General features: G+C 40.7%; 1 protein-coding gene across 3 annotated transcripts in view; it reads left to right on the forward strand.

Moving 5' to 3' along the window:
- LOC140725142 (spectrin beta chain, non-erythrocytic 1-like) overlaps nucleotides 1-20,981 on the forward strand; it is a 332,123-nt gene that overhangs the window by 247,141 nt on the left and 64,001 nt on the right. For all 3 annotated transcript variants that reach the window (XM_073040207.1, XM_073040210.1, XM_073040208.1), the window contains 6 exons: nucleotides 2,606-2,810; nucleotides 3,308-3,682; nucleotides 4,512-4,756; nucleotides 10,131-10,269; nucleotides 11,928-12,012; nucleotides 18,346-18,542. In XM_073040207.1, coding sequence (XP_072896308.1) covers nucleotides 2,606-2,810; nucleotides 3,308-3,682; nucleotides 4,512-4,756; nucleotides 10,131-10,269; nucleotides 11,928-12,012; nucleotides 18,346-18,542 — 1,246 coding nt within the window. The remainder of the gene's footprint in view (nucleotides 1-2,605; nucleotides 2,811-3,307; nucleotides 3,683-4,511; nucleotides 4,757-10,130; nucleotides 10,270-11,927; nucleotides 12,013-18,345; nucleotides 18,543-20,981) is intronic.

The raw sequence follows: 20,981 nt of genomic DNA on the forward strand, positions 1-20,981 counted from the left end.
TACTTGTCAATTTCATTACTTTTGTGGTCAATTTCCATCCAGCCCTCATCTCCACATCTGAATTTTTCTGGATCTCTCATTCTCTGTCTCAGGAGATAGGCTAGGTATTGTCATTCATTACAAGCTGACTGGTTCTCACAGCTATTTAGGCTACTCTTCACCCAACCCTGCATCCTGTAAGGACTGTATTCTATTCTTCCAGTTCCATTGTCTTCATCACATTTGCTCCAACCATGAAGATTTCTGTAGCAGTGTCTATCTTCTTGTACACACTCTCTCAACCAGGACACATAAGGGTAGAGCTCCCCTTGTCCTCTTCTTTCTTCCCAGCCATCACATTCAACAGGTAATTCTCCATAATTTTTCCCACTTTCAAAGAAATTCCACTACCAGACACATCTTCCTCTCTTTCCCTTTCAGCATTTCACATGGATTATCACCTTTGGTGACTCTGGTTAACTCTTATGTTCCCCACTCTGCTGAGATCTCTCTTGCAACAGCAAATGAAGCACCTCCTGTCCTTTCACCTCTTCCCTTCTCACCATCCCAGGATCAAAACAGATTTTCCAGGTGAAGCTGCCTTTTTCCAATTTAATGTACTGCATTCAACGTTCACAAAGCTGTCTTTTCTACAATAGAGGAAAATTCGGTAAACTCTTTGTGGATCACCTACATTAAGTTTGCGGTGGTACCGAGCTTCTTGTTACCTGATATTGTTATTCTCCATCCCACTGCCATTCTGAACTACTGGTTTGTGGTTTTCTGCATTGTTACAATGAGACCCAATGCAGCTTTGAAGAACAATTCATCTTCCATACAAACATGTTGCAGCCTTGATATTGAATTCTATAGCTTCAAGTAACTTGATATCTGCCATCCGTTGTCCCTCTGAGATATTGGCTCAGCTTGCTAACTGGTTGCATCACAATCTGGTATGTATAGGACTGGGAAAAGCTGCAGAAGATTGTAAACTCAGCCATGGGAGTAAGCCTCCTCACCATTGAGAACATTTTTAATAGGCAATTCCTCAAGAAGGTTGCATCCATCATCAGGGACCCTCACCACCCAGGGCATGTCCTCTTCTCGTTGCTACCTTCAGGGAGGAGGTACAGGAGCCCAAAGACACGCATTCAATGTTTCAGGAACAGCTTCTTCCTCTCCACTATCAGATTTCTGAACAGACCATGAGCCCATGAACATGACCTCACTTCTTGCTCTCTTTTTGCACAGCTTATTAATTATTTTTATGTAGCTTGTTGTGAGTTAAAGTAATTTTTTAATGTATTGCACTGTATGCTGCCACTAAACAACAAGTTTTATGATACATGTCAGAGAGAATGAACCTGATTTTGCTTTAATGTTCACACTCTCTTACTGCTCCCATTCACTCACTGACAAGGTAACATTGTTTACTGCTTATCCCCATGGTCGACCCCTTTCTAGGCACTTCCCCCACCCCATACTTCCCAGAGCTTAAGAAGCTTATTTTCACATCTTCCCAGTTCTGATGAGGGGGTCTTTGACCTGAAACATTAGTTGCTTCTCTTCCCATTGATGATGCCTGACCTGCTGAGTATTTCCACCATTTTGTGTTTTTATTTCCAAGATGTATTTTTGTGTGATATGGCTGAATTTTTAAGGGTGTGGTCTTTCATTAGGACTTCCTTTCCAGAATGATGTGTTCTTTCTCTATCTTTTTCATTCCTTCTGCACATTTTTAAAATCTGTTTTCATTTGGAGATGTTTCTAGATATCCTCACTTAGAGAAAGAATATTTAAGCAAGGGTCACACCCCACAGGTCTATTAGCTCTGTCATACTAATTGCTAAGGGGTTAATGATTAAAATTTATTGATCAGATTGATAGCTGCTATTCCAGTTCTAAAGCCCTTAGATTCAAATTATCTTCAAAGTTAATTGCACTCGGTTACTCAATACTCAGGAGTCTCTTCACCTGGATTTTCCAGACAATAATCAGAATCGGGTTTATTATCACCAGCACGTGTCGTGAAATTTGTTAACTTAGCAGCAGCAGTTCAATGCAATACATAATATAGAAAATAAATAAATACATAAATAAATCGATTACAGTATATGTATATTGAATAGATTTAAATTGTGCAAAAACAGAGATAATATATATTAAAAAGTGAGGTTCAGTGACCATTTAGGAATCAGATGACAGAGGGGAAGAAGCTGTTCCTGAATCGCTGAGTGTGTGCCTTCAGGCTTCTGTACCTCCTACCTGATGGTAACAGTGAGAAAAGGGCATGTCCTGGGTGCTGGAGGTCCTTAATAATGGACGCTGCCTTCCTGAGACATCGTTCCTTGAAGATGTCCTGGGTACTTTGTAGACTAGTGCCCAAGATGAAGCCAAGTAAGTTTACAACCCTCTGCAGCTTCTTTCAGTCCTGTGCAGTAGCTTCCCACCCCCATCCATACCAGACAGTGATGCAGCCTGTCAGAATGCTCTCCACGGTACATCTATAGAAGTTTTTGAGTGTTTTGTTGACATACCAAATGAAGCATCTTTATTTTATCAATATGATATAAATCACAAAGTATTTTTGGAATCAATAATAATTGATAGTTTGATTCACTTACAGTGAACAGATCATTAGGCGTCAGGGGCAGGTGGACAAGCTGTATGCAGGACTCAGAGATCTAGCAAGTGAGCGTAACAAAAAATTGGAGGATATGCACAATCTCTTCCAGTTGAACCGTGAGGTAACGGACCTGGAGCAATGGATTGCAGAAGGAGATCTAGCAGCGTCTTCACAGGAGCTAGGACAAGACTTTGATCAAGTTACAGTGAGTATTTCTTAATTAGTTGGCAGCATCAATAAAGACACCTTAATAAAGTGTATCAAACTGTAAGCTTTCAAGCTAAGCCTGCAGTCAATTTACTGAGAGAAGTTCTATTTTATTTTATTTCCTTTTATGGATATCGGGTGCACCCAAGTTGATACCAGAACAAGCAATGTAGAAAACAAAAAGTAATAATGTTGGTGAAGCAAGGGAAAAATAAAATATTTTGTACAGAAATGGCACAACCTTTACTTCTAATAAAGTTAGTCCATAACAAAATTTTAAAAATCAATCTCATAAATTTGTGATATTAACTCCATTTGGTTAGAGAAAGTTAATGAAGTGATCAGTTAAAGTGACGACTGCAGATTCTGGTTATAAAATCACAACAGTATTTTCAGAACTTGTGAAGAATCCGGGTCCGTGATGTTAAAGAGAACCGGGTTTTATTTAGTAATAAAACATCTGCTGGCTCACCTTGTTCTACTTTTCACTTTCAGATGCTGAGGGAAAGGTTCCGTGAGTTTGCCCGGAAAACAGGGTCAATTGGTCAGGAAAGAGTGGACAACGTGAACAATCTGATCGATGACCTCATTGACGCGGGTCACTCCGAGGCGGCTGACATTGCAGAGTGGAAGGACAGCCTGAACGAAGCCTGGGCTGATCTGCTGGAACTGATAGACACGAGGACACAGCTGCTGGCTGCCTCCTATGAACTCCACAAATATTTCTATGATGGTAAAGAGCTCCTGAGCCTGATCCAGGAAAAGCACAAGGAGTTGCCAGAGGAGCTTGGCCGCGATGCGAACACGGCAGAGTCTTTCCACAGGATGCACAATGCATTTGAACGTGACATTCATTCCCTGGGAATACAGGTACTGCATATTGTTACTGTGATAGAAATGAATACATAAGCTCAGTTAAATAGAAATAAAGTGACCTTGTGAAAATGATATTAGTTTCATTTATCTGATAAAACCATATTGAAGTAATTTGTGATATAATTTATGGTAAGTGTGACAGGCCTAGACAGGCCCTATTTCTCTCAGCTTGCTGCCATTTGATGGTTTGAACATCTCATAGTTGGGTCTGTTATAGCCTATTTGAGAATGGTTGATAGTTATAAGTCAACAACTCCATTAGTCTAGTAGTCTGATTACAAACCAGGTTGAATTTGCTTTTACTTTTGTTTACTCTTTCTTATTTTCCTATACATCGCGATAAAGGTGTACGTCGCCTTGTACACCAGAGGGTAATTTTTTTAGCACATATTTATATTTTGAATCATAAAGGACAACTTGCACACACTTGTATTATGGTTTATTTTGTGTTCTGTTGTGATGACTCTGCGCAAATCAGAAACCCAGCAGAATATTATTCTTTAATGAAAACATCCTGAAATTTTAGCTCTGAGCTGGCTTCATTGCTAACCCCATTAACTTATAATTTAGAAATTAATTGATGCCTTACATAGTGAACAATAGGCTCTCACTTATGTTGCGCTCTGGTGTAATTTTGTTGTCATTAGTATAGATTCATTTAATGAAAAGTTATTATATACCTTAAGGACAGTAGGAAGATGATAACCAGCATCTCTTTAGAACATATGTGATTAAACTTGGATGTCCAGTTAGAGTTAGGGAAAAAAAGCAGGATAAGCAAAACATCATGTCTTAACATAACAATGGGCCTTTGTTTTAATAGGTTCAGCAGTTCCAAGATGATGCAGGACGTTTGCAAGCGGCTTACGCAGGGGATAAAGCTGCAGCAATCCAGAAACAAGAGCAAGAGGTGGTAGAGGCCTGGAAGGCACTTCTGGATGCTTGCGATGGTCGGCGCACCCAGTTAATTGATACCGCTGATAAGTTCCGCTTTTTCAGTATGGTCCGGGATTTGATGTCGTGGATGGAGAGTATCGTAAGGCTGATCGAAACAGAAGAAAAACCACGGTAATTTGGAATTTCTTTCTCACTGATCCCGAGGCTGTCACTTGCATGGATGGTAGAAAAACAGAGGTTTGTGTAGGAAGGAAGAATTGGATTGACCTTAGAATAGGCTAACCCTTACATACTGTTTGGGTCAAATTTGACCCGTTTTGACATTTGGCAGCAGTAAAAACACCATAAATGTCATTTTTTAGTCAAAATTTGATGACTTTTCCTAAAGTGGCCCAAAATACACAAACATTGAAAATATTTAAAAATTTTATACTTTTGTACAGGTGCTACATTGAGGCTGCTCTGGGTCAAATTTGACCCGTATCTATTGAAATGGATTTTAGATCTCTGAAACATTAATTAAGGATTAATTACCCATTTATTAATGTCAGATAGGTTATTTATATATTCTAAATAGATCTGTGGTTCAAAATTTGGTATAGACACTTATGAGGGGATTCTTGGGCTGGGTCAAAATTGACCGGACCATACTGTGAGAGTATAGAATATGAACAATATTGTAAGGGTTAAAAGTTGGCACCTCATCAAGGGCAGAAGAGCCTGTGCTGTGCAGTACTGTTCTATGTTCTAAGTGAAATCTTTGCTATCATTTAAGTATATCATGAAGCTATAACTTGCTTTCTGTAAATATCAGAGTTGCATGCCTTCAACTGAAGATCTGCACTAGTCCCAAGCAACAACACCATCTTCTTAAGGGCACAGAGGGATGAGAAATTAATTCAGGGCTGAGGACAGGGGTCAGATCCCATACATGATTAAGTAGGTCTAAAATACAGTCTGAAGCTATTCAATGATTAAAATGATATTAAATGATTTGGTTATGCTGCAGCAAGTAGCCTTCTGAGGTAAGAAATTAATTTATATGCAAAGAGTTGAATAGATTAGTTAAATCTATTGTAAAATCAAAGTCCAACTGACACCCCCTGCTTTGGATCATAAAATTAATTAACTAGACTGAGGAAAATTGTGTATTCTGTGCCAGCAGACATTTAGCCCGGAGATTAAACGTGCACATGAAGTGATATTCATGGAGCTTTTGGGGCAAATGTGAGAGCAAAGTTGTTGATTTTTTTTCTATATTTGCTCTGAAATAATTTGTTGTTAACTTCAAGTAATTTACACCCTAGTGTTGTTTGTTTATGTTTTCTGACATGCACTGTTACAGTCCAGTGCATACGTGACTAAAATGAAAAACTGCATTTCTTGTGAAAACAGGGCAGACAGTTTTAAATGGAACCAGTTCTCTAAGCATTTCTTAAATGCTCATAACATATCTCTCTCTACCACCACGCCTGGCAGTACTTTCCGTGAACTCTGCTTTAAAAAAAAATTACCTCTGACATCCCCCTTAAACTTTCCTCCTATCACCTTAAGATTATGCTCCCTTGTATTTTCAATTTCCACGTTGGGGAAAAGGTCTCTGGCTATCTACTTGATTTATGCCTCTAATCTTCTCGCACATCTCTATCAAGTTGCCTCTCATTCTCCTTCACTCTAAAGAGAAAGTCCTCAGCTCCTTCAACCTATCTACGCAAGACATGCTCTCTAATCCAGGCAGATTCCTGGTAAATCTTTTCTGCACTCTCTCTAAAGCTTCCACATCCTTCCTATATTGAGATGACCAGAACTATATTCCAAGTATAGAATTGCAGCATCTCTTGAACTCAGTCCCCTAACGAACGAAGGCCCACACACCAAGATCCCTCTGTTATTCCAAACTGCCGAGGATCATTTCATTAACTTGGTATTCTGACTTCAAATTCTACCTTCCAAAGAGAATTGATTCACACTTCTCCGGGTTGAACTGCATCAGCCAATTCTCAGCCCAGCTCTGGATTCTGTCAGTCTTCCATTGTAACCTATGACAAACTTCCACATGATCCACATATCCACTAACCTTTGTGTCATCTGTAAACTTACTAACCCACACTAACCCTTCCTTGTCCAAGTTAAATCACAAAGAGCAGGTGTCCCAGAATAGCTCCCAGCAGAACCCTACTGACCCATCCCCCCACCCCGGTAGAGCATGCTCCATCTACAGCCACACTCTGCCTTCTATGGGGAAGCCAATTCTGCATCTGCACAGCCATATTTCCCTGGATCCCATGTCTCTTGACCTTCTGAATGAGCCCACCATGTCAGACCCCTTCTAAAATCCCAATACGCTATATTCACTGCTCGACCTTAATCCTTAATCCAGATGCTTTGTCACATCCTCAAAGAATTCAATCAGCCTCAGGAGACATGACTTTCCCCTCAGAAAGCCATGCTGCTTATCCCTAATCTGACTATGCTTCACCAGATTCTCATAAATCCTGTCTCTAAGGCTCTGCTCCAATAATTTGTCCACCAACTGAAGTAAGACTCACTAGTTTGTAATTCCCAGGGTTATCCCTACTCCCACTCTTGAACAAAGGAATAACATTTGCCACCCTCCAATCATCTGGTCCTATTGCTTTGGTCAATGAGGATACAGAGATCATCACCAAAGCTGCAGCAATCTCTTCCCTCACTTCCCATAGTAACCTGGCATACTTCCTGTCTGACCCTGGGGATTGTCTTAATGTTTTATAAAAGATCCAGCATTTCCTCTTTATGAATGGCAACATATTCTGGCATATCAACCGGTTTTGTGGTAGTATTCATAAAGTATTCATTAAGGACCTCCCCTACTTCCTCTGACTCCAAGCACATATTTCCTCTTTTATCCTTGATTGATCCTACCCTCTCTCTAGCCATCTTCCTGTTCTTTGATCCTACTCACCAAGGCCTTCTCATGCCCCCTTCGAGCTCTCCTAAATCCATTCTTCAGCTTCTTCCTAGCTACGTTGTAACTCTCATAAGCCCTGTCCGATTCTTGCTTCCTAAGCCATAAGTAAGCTTACTTCTTCATCTTGGCAAGCTATTCCACATCTCTTGTCAGTGATTCAGAAACAGCTTCTTTCCCTCTGCCATTCGAATCCTAAATGGGCATTGAACCTCACTTTTTTAAATATATATTTCTGTTTTTTGCACGATTTTTAATCTATTCAATAAAAAAGTATACTATAATTGATTTACTTATTTATTATTTTTATTATTTTTCTTTCTTCTATATTATGTATTGGATTGAACTGCTGCTGCTAAGTTAACAAGTTTCATGACACATGCCAGTGATAATAAACCTGATTCTGATTCTGATTCCAAGATCCAGTATGTCCTCTGTATTCAGCCTGTCTACAAATTGTGTCAGGAATCCTTCTTGGACACAGGTAACAAATTCCACCCCATCTAATCCTTTAGCACCAAGGAGGTGCCAATCAATATTAGGGAAGTTGAAGTCACCCATGACAACAACAGTGTTATACTTGCATTTTTCCAGAATCTGCCTCCCAATCTGTTCCTCAGTGTCTCTGTTGCTACTGGGAGGTCTACTGAATACTCTCAATAGAATGAATGCCCCCATTCCTGTTTCTGACATCCACCCACACTGACTCAGTAGACAATCCCTCCACTGCATCCTCCCTTTCTGCAGCTGTGGTACTATCCCTGATTAGCAATGCCACTCCCCACCCCACCCCCCCTTACTTCAGCTCAACTGTTCGTGATTGGAATATATGTATTGTACAGACACTTAGCCATGTAATCTCACGCCTCAAAATGGCCATTACTGTATGTCTTGGCTGTTCAAAAATATTATTTTCGGAAGATTGCAATTGATTTAACTGATCACCCTTGCTTCATCAGCCCTGAAAGCATTGATGACGGATGTTTAGCAACAGAACAATGGGAACACCCCTCCTCTCAGGCTGGGTAAAGGGAATTAGAACCAGTTTTAATATCACCAGCATATGTTGAGAAATTTGTTGTTTTGTGGCAATACATAGTAATAGAAAAAGTCAAGAAAACAACCTCTCCCTCAATATCGCAAAAACATTACAGCAGGATTACAGGAGGGATGGAGATGGGCTAACCCCTATTGACATCAATGGATCTGGGGTTGAGAGGGTAAACAGCTTCAGGTTCCTTGGCATCCACATCAGTGAGGACCTCGTGTGGTCTGTACACACCAGCTGTGTGGTGAAAAAGGCACAACAAGTGTCTCTTTCACCTCAGACAATTGAGGAAGTTTGGTATGGGCACCCAAATCCTAAGAACTTTCTACAGGGGCACAATTGAGAGCATCCTGACTGGCTGCATCACTGCCTGGTATGGGAACTGTACCTCCCTAAATCGCAGGACTCTGCAGAGAGTGGTACAGACAGCCCAGCGCACTTATAGTTGTGAACTACCCATGATTCAGGACATTTACAAGGACAGGTGTGTAAAAAGGGCCCGTAGGATCATTGAGGACCCCGGGCCATCCCAACCACAATCTATTCCAGCTGCTACCATCCGGGAAGTGATACCACAGCATAGAAGCCAGGGCCAACAGGCTCCGGGACAGCTTCTTTCACCAGGCCATCGGACTGATGAACTCACGCTGACTTGAGTGCTCTCTATATTGCATTGACTGTTTTATTCATTATAAATTGCTATGATTGTACATTGCACATTTAGATGGAGACGTAACATAAAGATTTGTACTCTTCATGTATGTGAAGGATGTAAGAAATAAAGATAATTCAATTCAGTATGAAATTCAGATTTGGAATAGTGCAAATATAAGGACTCAGAGTTACAAAAACAATACTCAAAATTCAAAACAAATCTGACGTGGTAATACTTTAGTTGGAGTTGCCATCAGCATCTGTATTTATTTATTTAGAGATACAGCAGGGAACAGCCCCTTCCAGCTCAATGAGCTGTGCTGCCCTATTTAACCATAGCCTAATCACAGGACGCTATGCAAATACCAATTAACCTACTAACTTGTATGCCTTTGGATTGAGGGAGGAAACCGGTTTCCTCTGGGTGCTCTGTTTTCCTCCCACATTTCAAGGACATAGCAGTTAGCAGGCTAATTGGTCAGTGTAGAAAATGGCATTGAGGACAGTTGTTGACAGCAAAACAACAGATGCCTAACACATCACATACCAGTAAGCTGAGACCTCTTAAATCAATGCAAAAGCAGGCCTCACCACTCGTAGTTTGGATATGAATGGCTTATGTTTTTGTGAGCCTCATATGCACACAAAAATACAGTGCAATTGACATTAGCATCATGTACAGAGAAAGGCTTGCATATAATTCACCCAGAAAATCTGTCATTTAAAATCACTGAATACATGAAAACTTCTCTGGCCCAATATACTTCTGGTCTTTTTGTTAACAGATAATTTCCCAGTCTTCATTTTACAGTTAACCTTAGGATATATACCATTAGTCAATTATCTATCGCTTTGGCAATACTTCCAGCTAAATTAAACGTTATGTTTGATCACAGTGATGTCTGTTCTGTGGAGCTACTGAAGAAGTACCATCAAGGAATCAGAGCAGAAATTGATGCCAGAAACAGAAATTTTGTGTCCTGTATTGACTTGGGCAAGATGATGTTAGCCCGCAAACATCATGCTTCTGAAGAGGTGAGGATGAGGAAGATGTTATCATGGCTTTTAAGCTTGCTTTCCTTTTTTTGATGCACAGTGGATTGGCTTCCAACATTAGATCTCTTAAAGCTGAATGAAATAAAGTGATGTTTGTTTATTGCTGAACGGAAATAAAATCTGCATGCAGAAGACTTGTATGTTTGGTAGTCATAAGCTAACACATTACAGTAAACTTTTGTATTCTGTACTTCTGGTGAATTCATCATCCACTTTTGACGTGTTAGAAAATAATTTGCTGATATGCATTGATGGTTATCATGGTAACAAACACATTTAATTGATAGACTGTTGTCTGGAGTAAAATATACAGTGAGCATGAACAAACGTTGTAGATTACAGAATGGTACTTTTTTTAAACACAGGCTGATTTGTGTTCTAGGTTATAGTTACATGTTGGCCTGATCCGTGCATTATAGGTGCCCTCAGCATCTTGTTTTTAACCCTTTACCTGTCAGATTATTATGCTTATCACCCACTTTGAAATGAGTATTTCAATACGTATTAAAACAATTCTAAAATAGAAGCAAAACAAAATTCCGGCGTCCAAAATAAATTAGTAACTTCCTTGTTTGCTGCCATGCAGGGTATCTGAGAATTTATAAAGCACTGGTGAGGCCTCACTTCAGAGTATTATGAGCAGTTCTGGGCTCTTATCTTACAAAGGATATGATGAAACTGGACAGGGTTCAAAGGAGGTTCACAAAAATGATTCCAGGGTTGAATAGCTTGTCACATGAAGAACACTGAATGACTCTGGGCCTGTACTCACTAGAATTCAGAAGACTGATGGGTGAACTAAAACCTATTGAATGGTGAAAGGTCTTGATAGAGTGGATGTTTCCTATGGTGGGAGAGTCGAAGACCAGATGACACAGCCTCAGAATAGAGGGTGTCCCTTTAGAATGGAGATGAGGAAGAATTTCTTTAGCTGGGGAGTGATGAATCTATGATATTCTTTGCCACGGGCAGCAGTGGAGGTCAAGCCTTCATGCATATTTGAAGCTGAGGCTAATAGGTTCTTGATTGGTCAGGGCATGAGGGAGAAGGCAGGAGATTAGGGCTGAGAGGAAAATTGGATGAGCCAGTTTTCTGCTCCTACGTTCATGCTCTTAATCTGCTATGAGGTCTGTGCCATATTCAAATCACAAGAGTGCAATGCTAAGAATGCAAGGAATGTACCTGAGCTGAAAGTGTGTCTGCAAAGCTGCTAGATGGATAATGCAGCAGGAAGTATTTATTTTTTGAAGATGCCTATTACATTTCACTGACTTTTTGCACCATCCTCACCATCCTGCAAGCTAAGATTTATTCAAGCTTGATTCTGTGGTGAGGTTCAACAGCTAAACATCAACCGCTTGTTAAGTTCCATCGATGGTGCCTGACCTGCTGAGTTCCTCCAGTATTTTGTGTGTGTTATTTAAAGCACACTTGTTCTGTGCCTAGACTTTACTGTTCTGTATATAATTTATAAAATGTAATTAGTGGCTGATTCTTTGTTCTTCTGGAACATTCCTAACTGGTCAACTTGATGTCTTATCCTCTTTTGTCTCATAATATGTCATCTTCAAAACTTTCTGTAAAAATTCAACATATCAAATATGTACACTGACGTAGACAAATGTTCATCATTTTAGATTAAGGAGAAGCTGGTACAACTCACGGAGAACAGAAAATTGATGATGGATAAGTGGGATGAACGCTGGAAGTGGTTAGACCTTTGTAAGTGAATGACTCTCAGATCTATGTTTTTTGCCATATTGATGCAATGCTGAGGGATTGCTTCATTGTTGAGTGTGCTGACTTTTGGATGAAATGTTAAGCTAGGGCTTGTGTATGTTCTCAGGTGGATATAATAGCTTTCAGGGCACTATAATAAGGAACAGCAAAGGAGTTTTCTCTGAGTTCCAGTCAGTACTAATCCTTCAGTTATCACTAAAACTGAATATCAGGTAATTAGATCATCAAAGCTTGAGCTCCGTGCCTATCCGCCATACTTCCCAACATGGCAGCCTGGTTTGCACCCCAAAAGTGTTTGCTTTTGTTTGAACTGAAGGATCTGGATTACCTGAATTTCAGAATCACCCCAGTAGCAGTGTGCATGACTTTTTTGAGCGTTAAATTGTTTCCGGTCTTGGGGAGGAGGGAAGGGGAAGGATTATCACTTACTCACAAATTGACATTACTTGAACTGATCCAGAATTTTAATAAATTTCAAAGTTCTCTTTTGGAGGGATTATTTCCTAGCAAAGGATATCCCCCGTTGCTGGGACAATTAACCATATTTGCACAGCTCTGCGGAATGAGTAGTAAACTAAAGCCCTGTTTTGCCATGCAAATTGCCGGGGTCCTCTGTCAACCTTTATCCACTGCAAGGGAACAAGTGGCAGAAATAATAAATTCATTAATAAATCAACTGTTGAATCTAATACAAGGTAGTAGGGGAGGCAAATACTTTTTTTTTGTAATTTTTTTTATTGAAGTTCATCAAACAAACATTTCCATAAGATGTATTTCAGACATTGTACATATACATCATATAATCATATATATCACAAAATCTCCACAAAGTAGTTATCTGGGGTATACACTTATAGAAAAGAGTGGAAAGAAAAAACAAGCAAAAGGAAAGAACTATGTACAACTAGGGAGTGATCTTTTTTTTTACAACAGATTCATTGATTTGTGAGTATAAAATCAGGCCTATGAGGCATTATGTAGTTAGACCATTTTTCCCCCAGTATGAATCAAATTGTTCCAGCTAATGATTAACAGATGCTGTTATCTTCTCCATTTTGTAAATGTCCATTGTAATTTCCATCCATGTATTTAAAGTTGGGCTCTCCTGTGATAACCATTTCCTAGTAAGAGTCTTTTTACCAGCCACCAACAGTATATTCATTAAATATTTATCTCTTTTCAGCCATTCTTGAGGTATATATCCAAAATATATGGTCTTACTCTCCAAGGGTATTTCACATTTAAAGATGTCTTGTAGGGCATTGTGTATCTCCCTCCAATAGTTTTTGATAACAGGGCAGTCCCAAAAAATATGATAATGATTTGCATTTTGATTTCCACAATTTCTCCAGCAAACAGGGAGGTTACTATCATAATGGGATTTCTGAGAGGGTGTAATAAAATATCTTATCAAGTTTTTCCATCCAAACTCCCTCTATTTCTGTGAACTGGTACACTTCCATATTGTCCATTCTTCCTCAGATATAATTATCCCTCCTTCCTTCTCCCATTTCGTTTTAATGTATGGAGTCGAATATGTTTTAAGATTTGACAACCCCTTATACATGCTTGAAATGATTCTACTACCATTATCTGAATTATATGCTTTTCTAAAGAGCTCTATCAAGCATGTATTTGCCTTGGTTACATTTTTAAGTGTCTTATTAACATATTGTCGCATCTGTAAATACAGATAAAAATCTTGTTTTTCTAATAAGTGTTTCTCTTTAAGTATTACAAAACTGAACAGTGTTCCTTCTTTCATTATGTTGCAAAGAACTGTTATTCCTTTAGTTGTCCAGTCCTTAAATCTAGCATCCAATTTATTTGGTGTAAAATCCAAGTCATATGCACACCATTTAAGAATTGCAGTATCTCCCTCTAGATTATATTCTTTTATAGTAGTTTTCCTTATTTTAAGAGTCAATTTCACCCATGGGTTATCAATAGTATTTATGTACCTTTGCAGGTTGTTATCAGCCAAAATTGCTTGTATGGGGATGGGAAGTACCTGCTCCTCAATGTTTTTCCATTGAACGTCATATGATGGGTTGCACCAACATATCACAGCTCTCAACTGTGCTGCAAAATAATAATCTCTAAGAGAAGGCAAGCCCAATCAGGGGGAGGCAAATTCAATTAGATTTGTAAATAACTTCAGAGAACTTTATAAATGATTGAAGCAGATTTTCCAAAATGCTTTCAATTTCAATCTGTTTAGAAATTTAATTTGGTGCAGACTGGTTTTGCATCACAAGAAGCCACCAACCCCAAGACTGTGTTTCAGCTGTGAATATAGGCTCCAGAGATTAGGACAACTAAGAGGTAGTCGCAGGAGACAGAGGAACAATTATAGGATTTCTTTGGATCAGTGGACTGGACTGTGTTTAAGCACTCAGCTACAGTTCCGAATGAATACACCAGGGCTGTGATGGACTTAATACAGCTGTTAGATGAGTGTGTCCCCACTAATTATCCAGAGGCTTCCCCAATCAGAAGCCCTGGATGAAATTTGCTCAGGCCAGATCAGCATTCAAGTCTGGAGACCGAGAATGCTACAAATGGTGCAGGTATGATCTCTGGAAAGCCATTTCACAGGTGAAGTGGAGATTCCAGACTAGACTGAAATCAATGAGAGTTGCTTGACAACCATGGCAGAGTCTGAATGCTATAACCTCCTACAAAGTTAAATCAAGCGACATAGAGGACAGTACAGCTTTGCTTCCAGTTGAGCTCAATGCCTTCCATGCTTGCTTTGACTGGCAGAATATGGAGGAACCATTGTGAACCTCCACATCTCCTGATGACCCTTTAACCTCAGTATCTGAAGCTGACGTACGGGCCGCCTTCAGAGGGTGAATCCAAGGAAAGGATCTCAACTGGACGGCGTACCTGGCCATATACTATAGACCTGTGCTGACCAACTGGCTGCTGTTTTCACTGCTGCATTTAACCTCTTGCTTTAGCAGTGAGTGGTACCCAACTGGTTCAAGTAGGCATCAATTATACTGATGCCCAAGAAGAGCGTGGTGACCTGCCTCAATGTGTATCATCCAGTTGCACTTACATGCACAGTGTTTCGAGAGGCTGGTGATGAAACATATCCCCTCCTGCCTGAGAGATGACTTGGATCCGCTCCAATTTGCCAACCAGAGCGACAGGTCCACAGCAGATGCAATCTCAATGGCTCTTTACTCAATCCTGAAACATCTAGACACCAAAGGTGTATACATCAGGATACTCTTTATTGACTACAGTTCAGCATTCAATACCATAATCCCCTCAAAACTAATCAATAACCTCCAAGTCCTTACCTCAATACCTCCTTATACAATTGGATCCTGGACTTCCTCACTTGCAGACCCCAGTCAGTTCAGATTGGCAAAAATATCTCCTCCACAATCTCCATCAGCACAGATGCACCATAGGTCTGTGTACTTAGCCCCCTGCCCTACTCACTTTACATCTATGACTGTGTGGCTAAGCACAGCCCCAACACCATATACAAGTTTGTTGATGACAGTACTGTTGTGAATCATGTCAAAAGTGGTGATGAATAGCATGCAGGAGGGAGATTAAAAAATTTGACTGAGTTGTGTCATAACCACAACCTCTCACTCAATGTCAGCAAGACCAAGGAGTTGACTGTGGACTTCAGGAGAGGGAAACCAGAGGTCCATGAGTCATCCTCATTGAAGGATCAGAGGTGGAGAAGGTTAGCAACTTTAAATTCCTGGATGTTGCCATTTCAGAGGACTTAAGTGTGATTGTAAAGAAAGCATGGTGCTGCTTCTACTTCCTTAGGAGTCTGCGGAGGTTCGGCATGGCATCTAAATCTTTGACAAGCTTCCATAGATGTGTAGTGAGAGTGTATTGATTGGCTGCATCGTGGCCTGGTATAGAAACACCAGTGCCCTTGAGCGGAAAATCCTACAAAAGGTAGTGGATTCAGCCCAGTACACCATGGGTAAGGCCCTTCCAACTATAGGGCATGTCCACATGAAACACTGTCATAAGAAAGCAAAAAACAGCATCCATAAGCAGAGATGCTCACCACCCAGGCCATGCTCTTTTCTTGCCGCTGCCATCAGGTAGAAGCTACACGAGCCGAAGGTCTCACATCACCAGGTTCAAGGACAGGTACTACCCCTCAACCATCAGGCTCTTGAACAAAAGGGGTAATTACATTCACTTGCCCATCCATTCAGATGTTCCCACAACCAGTGATCTCACTTTAAGGATTCTTTATCTTGTTATTTCTAATTATTTATTGCTATTTATTTGTATTTCCATTTGTTTTCTTCTGCACGTCGGTTGATCTTTCTTTGATCCTGTTACTATTTTGTAGTTTTGCTGAATACACCTGCAGGAAAATGAATCTCAGGGTTGAATGAGGTGACACATATCTGCACTTTGAAAATAAAATTTACTTTGACTTTACCAAGTGGTAACTAATGACCGATAAATCCATTTACAGTTTGTCTGGCTTGTGATTGGCTGATTATGCTTTACATACTTAACTGCAGTGAGTATGGCTGTCAAAGGCTGTATTTTTTCTCCATTTCTAATTAAACTTTGAACTGTGTGACTTGCTGGGCTATTGTCAAGGGTATTTAAGGACCCACTTCAAGGCTTTGGAGAAGATGCAGAAGGCATTTATCAGGATGCTGCCTGCATTAGATGCATATACTATAAGGATGTTGAAATTAGAAGGATTGAGATTGCTAAATGCACGTTTGAGCAAGATACTAAAGAATATACAGGTGGCCCCCGTTTTTTGAACATTTGCTTTACGACAGCTCGCTGTTACGAAAGACCTACATTAGTACCTGGTTTCCCTAACCAAAGAGGATTTTCACTTTTATGAAAAAAAGACACCCGCTTTATACGTGTGTTTACCCCGAGAAAGACTACCATGACTGTGAAGCCTTGTGCGGGCAGTTGTGGGCGCATGCGTGTACGTGCGTATGCGCGTACATGCCGATTTTTTTTCCCTACAAATCGATTTCGGCTCGCTGTCTACCCAATTTCGATAAGTGATACTACACCGTACATACAATATTTCTACTTTATATAGGCTGTATATTTATCATATCATTCCTGCTTTTACTATATGTTCGAGTTGTTTTATGTGTTATTTGGTTTGATTTGGTAGGTTATTTTTTGGGTCTGGGAATGCTCAAAAATTTTTCCCATATAAATTATTGGTAATTGCTTCTTCGCTTTACGGCATTTCAGCTTACAAATGGTTTCATAGGAACGCTCTACCTTCAGATAGCGGAGGAAATCTGTACATACTTTCTATGGGTACAAAACTCAGTGTTGCAGAGCTATGTTCAATCCACGGTAACGTATGGAAGTGAAACTTCAACAATATCAAAACAAAATGAGGGAAGACTCAAAACTGCAGACATGTGGTTTTTGAGAAGAATGATAAAAATATTTTGGAAGGACAGAGTAACAAATGAGGAAGTATTGCAAAAAGTTGGAATAAGAAGAGAGCTGAAATTGTCGATTAGGAAATAGCGGATGGAATTTCTATACAGAGGAAGGAGAAGCTCAAACATCTTGCAGAGACGGTAAAAACTAAAGGAAGGAGTGATGGTTGACAGCACCTGCCATTCATGAATTACATCAAGGGATGCACAAGCAGAGGTTTTGATGAGCTTATTAGAATTCTCAGATTGAAGACAATGATCGCCCACATCATACAACACAGCACGTGATAATGATGATGATGATGATTTTAAGGATAGGTTGGACAAACTTGGATTGCTTTCTCTGGAGCAGCAGGGGCTGAGGGAAGATCTTTATAAGATTGTGAGAGACAGAGTAGATATCTTTATCTAAGGGTTGAAACATCTAATATTGGAGGGAAAGTATTTAAGATGAAAGGAATAAGTTCAAAAGAAATGTGTGGGGCAAAATTTTTTTAAACGGAGTTGGTAGTGGAGGCAGATGTGACAGAGATATTTTGAGAGAGATGTTCAGAGATCAGCATATAAATCTGCTAAGAATGGAGGGATATGGAGCATGTGTAGACAAAAGAAATTAGTTTGGTTAGCCATTTAATTACCAGTTTAATTAGTTTGGCATAACATAGTGGACAAACATTCTGTTCCTGTTTTAAGTTGCTCTGGGTCTGGACTCATGCATGGGATAGTATCAAATCCCTTGTAAACTGCTCCGGTGACATACCTGCTATGCTCCCGAAACTCCACGTTCATGAACAAATAAATATTCTGAAAATTATCATGCATGCGGCTATCCCTATGTTAACTGATGATAAACTTTTGTTTTTTTTCCCCTTTTTAGTACAAGAGGTATGTCAGTTTGCAAGGGATGCTTCAGTTGCTGAATCATGGCTGATTTCTCAGGAGTCCTATCTCATCAGCCGTGATATTGGCAACAGTGTGGATGCAGTTGAAAAACTGATCAAGAGACATGAGGCCTTTGAAAAATCAACGGCTACGTGGGATGAGAGGTTTGCTGCACTGGAAAGACTCACCACTGTAAGTAAAAACTAGAAGGTGCACTCAGCTTCACCCAAATGCTTTTATCTACCTTGCACAGTCTAGTAATAGTTCCCTGGCAGTTCATTTTGATGCATGAGGATTGATTATGAAAGTGGCGTTCTGCAGTGATGAAAGCATTGCTACCTTTTGTTTGGACTAAAGTGCTAATATCTACTATCTACTTGATCTAATTTTCCTCTCAGCCCCAGTCTCCTGCCTTCTCCCCATATCCCTTCATGCCCTAATCAATCAAGAATCTATTAACCTCTGCCTTAAATATACAAACTTTGTAGATAAAGACTTGACCTCCACAGCTGCCTGTGGCAAAGAATTCCATAGATTCACCACTCTGGCTAAAGAAATTTCTCCTATCTGCATTTTAAAAGGATGCCCCTCTATTCTGGGGCTGTGTCTTCTGGTCTGAGACTCTCCCATCATAGAAAACATCCTCTCCACATCCACTCTATCAGGACTTTTCACCATTCAACAGGTTTCTATAAATCACTCCTCATTCTTCTGAAATTGTGAATACAGGCCCTGAGCCAACAAATGTTCTTCACATGCCAAGCCATTCAATCCTGGAAATATTTTCGTAAACCACCTCTGAATCCCCTCCACTTTCAGAACATCCTTTCTAAGATAAGGGGCCCAAAGCTGTTCACAATACTCCAATTGAGGCCTCACCCATGCTTTATAAAGCCCAACATTACATCCTTGCTTTTATATTCTAGTTTAAAAGCGAACAGAGTTGAAAAGGTGATGGTTATTTCTTCAGCGGCTTGAACAGGGCATGACTGCGCAAGGTCAGCCAGTGAGAACAGCAGGAAGAGTTTAAAAAGAAGACAGCTTTACAGAGCGGGTACAGAGCGGGCATCGGAGGAGCGGGCATCAGAGTAGTGGGAGACAGAGTAAGAAGGCTTTGGCTCAACAGGCCTTCAGCAATAAAGGGTCGAGGCGTGGTAGGTTATCTGTTTAGAATACAGACAGAAAGTATGTGTGTGAGGCTGGTTTTCTGTGCTCGGTGTCAGATATGGGAGGTCCTGGAGACTCCCAGCCTCCCCGGACAGCCACATCTGTACCAGGTACATCGAGCTGCAGCTCCTTAGGGACCACGTTAGGGAACTGGAGCTGCAGCTCGATGACCTTCATCTGGTCAGGGAGAGTGAGGAGATGATAAAGAGAAGCTATAGGCAGGTAGTCACTCTGTGGCCTGGGCAGACAGATAAGTGGGTAACAGTCAGGAGAGAGCAGGACAAAAAGCAGATGCTAGAGAGTACCCCAGTGGCAGTACCCCTAGACCATAAGTACTCCTGTTTGTGTATGGTTGGGGGAGACGGCCAACCTGGGGGAAGCAACAGTGGCCATGCCTCTGGCCCAGAGTCTGGTCCTGTGGCTCAGAAGGGTAGGGAAAGGAAGAGGATGGCAGCAGTCCTAGGGTCTCTATAGTTAGGGGGTCAGATAGCCGATTGTGTGGATGCAGGAAAGAAACGCGGATGGTAGTTTGCCTCCCAGGTGCCAGGGTCCGGGATGTTTCTGATCACGTCCATTATATCTTGAGTGGGAAGGAGAACAGCCAGAGGTTGTGGTACATATGTTGTTGGTACCAATAGGTAGGAAAAGGGAGGAGGTCCTGAAAACAGACTACAGGGAGTTAGGAAGGAAGTTGAGAAGCAGGACCTTAAAGGTAGTAGTCTAGGGATTACTGTGTGTGCCATGTGACAGTGAGTATAGAAATAGAGTGAGGTGGAGGATAAATGCATGGCTGAGGGATTGGAGCAGGGGGCAGGGATCACTGGGACCTCTTCTGGGACGGGTTGCACTTGAATCTGAGTCCTGGCGGGGAGGTTTGCAAAGCCTATTGGGGAGAGTGTAAACTAGAATTGCTGGGGGGTGAGAAATGAACTGAAGTGATGGAGGAAAGGGAGGTTGGCTCACAAATAGAGAAAGCTTGGAGACAGTGGGAAAGGGAGGATAGGCAGGTGATAGAGAAGGGACGCACTCAGACCGATGGTTTGAGATGTATCTATTTTAATACGAGGAGTATTATGAATAAAATGGGTGAGGTTAGAGCGTGGATCCGTACTTGAGGTATGATGTTGTGGCCATTACAGGGACTTGGATGGTGCAGGGGCAGGAATGGCTACTTCAAGTGCCAGGCTTTAGATGTTTCAGAAAGGACAGGGAGGGAAGCAAAAGAGGTGGGGGTGTGGCACTGTTGATCAGAGATAGTGTCACAGCTGTAGAAAAGGAGAAAGGCGTGGAGGGATTATCTACAGAGTCTCTGTGGGAGGAAGTTAGGAATAGGAAGGGGTCAATAATTCTACTGGGTGTTTTTTATAGATACCCCAATAGTAACAGGGACATCAAGAAGTAAATAGGGAGAAAGATTCTGGAAAGGAGTAATACTAACAAGGTTGTTGTGGTGGGAGATTTTAA

Source organism: Hemitrygon akajei, chromosome 3 (genome assembly GCF_048418815.1).
Source record: "Hemitrygon akajei chromosome 3, sHemAka1.3, whole genome shotgun sequence".
NCBI lineage: Eukaryota > Metazoa > Chordata > Chondrichthyes > Myliobatiformes > Dasyatidae > Hemitrygon > Hemitrygon akajei.